Consider the following 7,823-nt stretch of genomic DNA (forward strand, 5'->3'; position numbering starts at 1 on the left):
ATTTCCATAAATGATAACAGGAGCAAACTCGGCCAGCCTGCACTGCATGATGAAACCTGTAGTCTCTATGGCCTCATTTCTATATTAATAGATATTAAGCTCTTGATATACTTCCCATCCATAGATCTCATAACATCATTTATTCCCATTTTGTGGGTAGTGAAACTGAAGCACAAATTAATAGCCACTTTTTCTAGTTCACTAGTTTTGTGCCTCTCCATCTCTGGGTGTGTGACCAAGACATTTTTGCTAGAGGGAAGAAGGTTGATAGAATAAGTTCATGTCTTTAGAGTGCTTTTCACTTGTAAACTACTATATAAATGTTAATGTTTATTACAAGGGTCTCTCAGGGGAGCCCTGTTCTAAAAACATGTCCAAGTCAGCATATCTGTTAAACCCAGACCCCCTGAAAAACCCCTCCTCACAGCCATAAATTCTCCAATAAGCCCCACTAAGAGGCCTCATTTCACCAAACTGTGCACCATGCCTTAAAGGGCTTCCAGACACCACGGTCTAAGGATCTGTCTTCCAGAACACACGCCCAAACCAACATGGACCAGTACTTGCAGACATGTTTCTGTAGTATCTGGTTGTGTTTCTCTCCATCTTTGGCACTTACCAGTCTGTCAGTCCCAGGCTCCAGCTTAACTTCGGCACTAAGGGGATGGGATACATCATCTGGGGTATCTGGGGATGATGCTTCACCAAGGACTATCAGCCCCTAGAGGAAAGAAAAATGTAAGAATTACTACTGTAGCATGGTGGATGGATTTCTTCAGTCTCATGTCTCTTCCCCTCCTTCACACTCCAGAAACCTAAACTACCACAGCAAGTTTGTGTGTCCAAAGCATCACTCAAACAGGATGCCAGACAGAATCCCTGCTGCCTAGATTTTCATGTCATTTAAGTTAAACTAGTGAAGATCCCATGGCTTTGACTCATCCATAGCATACAATTAGCTCCCTCTCAGGCAAGACTGCTGAATGCTGCCCCCTCCTCTCTGATGCACTGCATATATGAGGAGTCAGCTAGCTGTATGTGAGCAAATACAAAGAGAACATTTGAACAGAGTGGAAAAGAGAATTGCTTCTTGTAATAAAGAATATGAAGTGGATCCTCTATCACAGCAAGACAAAGGGGAGGGCAAAGTCACAACTGTGCCAATGCAAAGGCAATAAACCCTGGCTAAAAACCCCACAACTAACAAGAAGCTCAGAGCAGATTTTCACCATGGATCATGCATTCTCAGAGATCAATACAGGAAAGAAACAATGATATTAGAAGCCCTCTCACCAACATTCTATATAAAGATGGACTACAAGCCATCAGGAACAGTATCCCCAATAATGTCACAGCAAACCTGGTGGCTGAACTTTGTCCTCACCCGCAACTATTTCACATTTGGGGACAATATATACCTTCAAGTCAACAGTACTGCTATGGGTACCCACATGGCCCCAACAGTATGACAATATTTTTATGGCTGACTTAGAACACCGCTTCCTCAGCTCTTGTCCCCTGATGCCCCTACTCTACTTGCAATGCATCGATGACATCATCATCTGGACCCATGGAAAAGAAGCCCTTGAGGAATTCCACCAAGATTTCTACAATTTCCATCCCATCATCCATCTCAGCCTGGACCAGTGCACACAAGAGATCCACTTCCTGGACACTACAGTGTTAATAAGCGATGGTCACATAAACACCACCCTATACCAGAAACCAACCGACCACTATACTTACCTACATGCTTCCAGCTTTCATCCAGGACACACCACACAATCCATTGTCTACAGTCAAGCTCTAAGATACAACCACATTTGCTCCGATCCCCCAGACAGAGACAAACACCTACAAGATTTCTATCAAGCGTTCTTAAAACTACAATACCCACCTGCTGAAGTGAAGAAACAGACTGACAGAGCCAGAAGAGTACCTAGAAGTCACCTACTCCAGGACAGGCCCATACCACTTGGAGCTTAAATCAAAGGCCAGAACTACTCTGCCTCTATGCTTAGAAGATGCTAATAATTCATCATGGCTGTACGTGCATTAGGAGCTGACAAAGATGACCTATTTAACATTCACGAGGAGAGGGGAGAGAAGAGGAGGAAATCTTTTGGTAAGACCTAACTGGGAAGCAAGAGGGGGAAGGTGAGAGGTCGGGCACAAGGACAATATTGGCTCCTATATGTGCCACACCCCCTCCCCCCAGGTAAACAGAACTTAAAGGTGACAACAAGAAAAAGAAACTGGAAACAAAAGGATAACTAGTGAAGGAACAGCAATAATGAGAACAGGACGACAATAAAGCTTGTGAGGGTGGTGGGAGTACATGGAGAGCCTTAACGGCATAAATATACGACGAGGTGAAGGCAAATTAGGACAATGGTCATCTCTGGTTGTGGAGGTGACTGGTCCTTCCCTAGGACACAGGCAGGGCTACTTGGAATGAAGATACCGGATATGGATCAGCCACTTGAAGGCCCCAGAGGCTACACTATGTGTTGCCACACAAGCAATCAGAACTCTAGTTTTCCAGGGACAAGACAAGGCTATTAAGGCCAGGGAAGAGCAAAAATGCCCCAAAGTCCAGAGAATAACTCTGTGGCCATGAACATGGCCCCTTATTATTGCTAAGTTATTTATTTTTTTAAACTGCACACTTATCCTAGCTGCACTTTTCCACACCAAAACTCAGGCCCGAACTTCACTGCCATCATTCCTTCCTCCCTGCACTCCTGGATCCTGTGCCAACACCTGCATCCTCCCAGAGCGCGCCACAAGCCCTTGCACGGACATTTAGTGTAGCAACAACTGCATCTGAGCTGTATCGATGGCACTGATCCCATATTTGAGCCTTTCTGAGAGCCTAACATCAGATCTAAAACAGCAGTCCACTGGGTTTCCAGAAAATCATGGTGGCCACCCATAACCTTGTAATTAATTTAGGTAAAAATCATGTAATGAGATAAGCATGTTTAAATGAAAGGGGTAGATGGTTTCTGATGAGCAGTCCTGGCTGCCTCTATTCTTCCATCTCTCTCCTTCCTTATTACCCCTAAGGAAACTACCCAATGTCCAGGGTGGATATTAATTTATTAAATTTCTATGGTTTTCCAGGTACACAGGAGGGTGTTGGGCTGAGAAGGGATGAGGAGATACTGGCTTCCGGAATTCTGGAAACGATTAAGTACTGCTGTGGTTCTTCTCCCAGCTGCCCTAAAGTCTGATCTACCCAAAGTGACCCATCACCTTTTGTAACCAGTTCCAAACCCACCCAAGGTTGGGAACCAGCAGCAGGGAGGTAGATCAGGTAGAGGAAAACTGGCATGGACCTAGCAACAGAGAGACTGGCACTGAAGAATGGTGTGTTGGAAATCCAAGGGAAGTCATCATCTTCTCCTGGCACTCATGGATTTGTATGCCCTCTGTTTTGCTCAGGGAAAGCAAGAGTGAGGAGGCAGGAAAAGTCAGAGTTACAAAGGGCTTTACTATCTTCAGTTCATCCTGAGTAAGAAAACGAGTGGATGAGCCTAACTGTTCTGTGGGGTCTAAGAAAACTGCAATGATCAGGTCTAGCACTTTGGATACTTACTAACAGTAATTGATTTTTTTTTTTTTTTTTTTTTTTTAAATTGCAAGTCAGTCATTTCATTCTCAGTACCTGAATAGTGTCTTAGTTGAACCTGCCATTGTACTGTTGTCAGACTGAGCTTCTCTGACTAATATACAAAAGCTTTAAGAATGCAGCTCACCATGTGGAATGCAGGGGAGAGGAAGCCTTTTATTTTAAAATAAAGATTGATGTTTTAAAAATCTTCATTTAAAACTCTGAAAGTATATATATTTTTTTAAGTTTCCATATAGGATATTTATTACCAATTCCTACCTTAAGTTCTCTCTCAGGCACTATTATCTTGAATTGGACTGTGGAATTGGCTAGATTTTTCTCATCAACACCCTATGTAATTTATCACACTATCAGAATGGCACCCTTCCTTTAGATAGTTGGGTGTTTTATTTTACTTTTTCAAGCATCAATGATTTACTCTTCTTTGTAATAATAGGTAGGGATAAGATCATTAACTGCTATCACAGTTACGGTGACCAGATGTCCCAATTTTATCAGGACTGTCCCGATATTTACTTGTTTGTCCTGCGTCCCAACTGATGTTCAGTCTGGAGGCAATCTGTCCCCGATATTTTGCACCCCAGTGCACAAGTGGAGGGGGCTGGTGCCACTGGCCTCGCCCTGACTCCGCCCCCTTGGGTCCTTCCCCAAATCCCCACCTTGGCCCCGCCTCTTCCCCAAGCATGCCGCATTCCTCCCCCGTCCCCCAGGCTTACGCAAATCAGCTGCATGGCGATGCAAGCGCTGGGAGGGAGGGGGGAGAAGCAGGACAAGAGCAGCCTGCTCAGGGTGTTGTCATTTTCTCTAACTTAAAAAACCTAGCAATGTGAGAGATGCCCGAGAAGGCTTTATGAAATGAAGACAGACATTATGCAATTTACTTCATAAGCATATTTATTCTCCCAAACATAAGAAGCAGACACAATATGTCCAAAATGAAGATGTGACACTGCAGCCCATATTCTCCATAGTTGTTTTATTATGATGAAATTTATATAAGATGAATCATGTAAGGTGTCACTGGAAAAACTATGATTTGCTGAATGATTATCTATTTATATGCATATATCATTTTTGTATCCGAAGTTATGAATATTGACTACGGATCTGTATTTCAAATGTGCTTACTCTGGAAAAAAAAAACACCCACAGGTAGCCTTTCAGGTACAACAATGGTAAAGATAGACACTGCCAATGGCTCATCAGCAAAGACAATAAGCTGTGGAACAGCTTAGCCTTCCTGTGCAACGGTTCTCAAACTGGATTGGGACCCCAAAGTGGATCATGACAAGGGTGACCCAATGTCCAGATTTTATAGGGACAGTTCCGATATCTGGGGCTGTCTCTTATATAGGTGCCTATAGCTCCCCCTCCCACCCTCATCCCAATTTTTTCACATTTGCTGTCTGGTCACCCTAGTGATGAACAATGTTCCCTCTAATTTTTTCCCACTCATGTGTGGAATAAATTTTGTTATGTGAACTAAGATAATGTGCAGCTGTGCGCCACCAGAAGAAACAAAAAACCTAGATATATATCGGCTCTATGAGCTAAGATGTGAAAAAATTATCTACTTTATATTGTTTTTAAGAAGTTACCAGTAGGGATAATTACTCAGCCAGCACAAGTTAGGTATTTTAGAACTCATTACTCAAAGAATTAAATTTAAGTGTAAAAGAGAAATAAAAATTATGAAATGCCCAGAGCAGTCAAAAAATTAAAGCAACACACTTTGAAAGAATAAAATTACAGAGATATGTGCGCATTGCAGGAAGAAGTAACAACAACAAGTGTTGGGAGGTGTGTGACACACAGCCTAGGTGTGTGCTGGCTGCGGGGGAAGTTTCTGAGAGATGCTCTCCCCCTCCTGAACCATGTCCCTCCTCCCCCACTCTGCAGAGATGGGGTACATGGGCAGGGGAGAGACAGTGTGTGCGCGAGCATTGCTGGGAAAGTCTCCAAACATGCGCTGTCTATTTAAGGCACTCACTCACTCACTCACTGGAAGGCTTGTTCAATCATAGAGCTGCTGCGAGTCCTGAGCCCCGTCTCTGCTACCCTGTTCTGTGGAGATGGGGTACAGGGGCTGGAGGAGACCCTGACATCAGCATCCTCCTTTCCACCACCAGGCTCTGCCCAGCCAGCAAGAGGGTCCCAGGAGCAGCTGCACAAGCAATGTCGCCGCAGAGCAGCAGTGGGGGAGGGGCACCTGAACACATGTTGCTGGCTGGATGGGCATGGCTCTGCCAATCAACTGCACAGCACTTGAATCTCTCCTGGGCAGCTGCCCAAGCGCACAGCTTACAGGGAACACAGGTTGCGACCCCATTTTAATGGGTTTGCCAAGACTGGCTTAGACTTTCTGGTACCCAGGGCTGGAGCCAAAGCTGAGTTGAAGCCCAAGCCCCACTGCGTAGGCCAAAGCCGACTGCCTGAGGCTGAAGCCCTTGGGCTCTGGCTTCAGTCTCCCCTCTTGGGGCCGTGTAGTAATTTTTGTTGTTAAAAGGGGGACGCAGTGCAATGAAGTTTGAGAACCCAACTGTAAACTAGCGATTAAAAATTTTTATCACGCAATTAATCACATTGTTAAACAATGACAGAATAGCATTTTTAAATATTTGATATTTTCTACATTTTCAAATAATTGATTTCAATTACAACAGAATGCAAAGTGTATTGTGCTCACTTTGTATTTATTTTTTATTACAAATACTTGCACTGTAAAAAACAAAACAGTATTTTTCAATTAATCTAATACAAGTACTGTAGTGCAATCTCTATCATGAAAGTTGAACTTACAAATGTAGAATTATGTACAAAAAAATTACTGCATTCAAAAAACATAAAATTTTAGAGGCTACAAGTCCACTCAGTCCTACTTCAACCAATTGCTCAGACAAAAGTCTGGTTACAATTTGCAGGAGATAATGCTGCCCATTTCTTGTTTACAATGCCACCTGAATGTGAGAACACACTTTAGCATGGCACTGTTGTAGCCAGCATTGCAAGATATTTACATGTCAGATGTGCTAAAGATTCATATGTCCCTTCATGCTTCAACCACCATTTCAGAGGACATGCGTCCATGCTGATGACAGGTTCTGCTCAATAACGATCCAAAACAGAGCAGACTGATGCATGGTTATTTTCATCATCTGAGTCAGACGCCACCAGCAGAAGGTTAGATTTCTTTCTTGTGTAGTTTCTGCATCTGAATGTTGCTCTTTTAAGACTTCTGAAAGCAAGCTCCACACCTCCTCCCGCTCAGATTTCAGAAGACAATTTAGATTCTTAAACCTTGAGTCAAGTGCTGTAGCTATTTTTAGAAGTCTCACATTGGTACCTTCTTTGCCTTTTGTGAAATCTGCTGTGAAAGTATTCTTAAAACCAACATATGCTGGGTTATCATCCAAGACTCCTATAACATTAAATATATGGCAGAATGCAGGTAAAACAGAGCAGAGGACATACAATTCTCCTCCAAGCAGTTCAGTCACACATTTAACTAATACTTTTTTTTTTTTAAACGAGCATCAGCAGCATAGGAAGTGTCCCCTTTGGAATGGTGGCCAAAGCACGAAGGTGCATATGAATATTTAGCACATCTGGCATGTAAATACCTTGCAACGCCCACTACAAAAAGAGAAAACACGGTTACTCACCTTTGTAACTGTTGTTCTTCGAGATGTGTTGCTCATATCCATTCCAGTAGGTGTACGCGCCGCTCGTGCACGTTCATCAGAAGACTTTTACCCTAGCAACTCCAGCCCGGTCCGAGCGCGAACGCACTCGGTGCACAGGACGCAGGGTAAGTGCCGCTTCATCAGGAGGCGTCTTGAGGCACTAGGTCTCGCTGCCTCCATTGGTCTCGGTCTGAGCCTTGCAAATGCGGAACTTCATTTGGAGATTGTGCGATGTCCCAGGATTCAACGGCGTCGTGTGGGATCGCTGTGGGCCATCGGCTTTTTACGGTCGAGCACGGTTGACCTCGGCGAACAGGCATGGCCCCGGCGCCGGGCGCGGGAGAGGGCTAGCCCCGAACCGCCTAACTATTCACACTAGAACCATAACTACAACTATCTATACAAGTGAACTATAATTAAAACTAAAATTAGGAATAGAACGATGAACAAAGAGAAGCTAGGGACATGGAGGACAGCTTTGCACGCGTCCACAGTTCCACGAC

General features: G+C 43.9%; 1 protein-coding gene across 6 annotated transcripts in view; it reads right to left on the reverse strand.

Annotated features, from left to right (window-relative positions):
- Window positions 1–7,823, reverse strand: part of KANSL1 (KAT8 regulatory NSL complex subunit 1) — a 184,712-nt gene that overhangs the window by 30,747 nt on the left and 146,142 nt on the right. For all 6 annotated transcript variants that reach the window (XM_075059655.1, XM_032791543.2, XM_032791546.2 and 3 more), the window contains one exon: window positions 620–721. In XM_075059655.1, the coding sequence (XP_074915756.1) occupies window positions 620–721 (102 nt within the window). The remainder of the gene's footprint in view (window positions 1–619; window positions 722–7,823) is intronic.

Source organism: Chelonoidis abingdonii, chromosome 21 (assembly GCF_003597395.2).
Source record: "Chelonoidis abingdonii isolate Lonesome George chromosome 21, CheloAbing_2.0, whole genome shotgun sequence".
Taxonomy (NCBI): domain Eukaryota; kingdom Metazoa; phylum Chordata; order Testudines; family Testudinidae; genus Chelonoidis; species Chelonoidis abingdonii.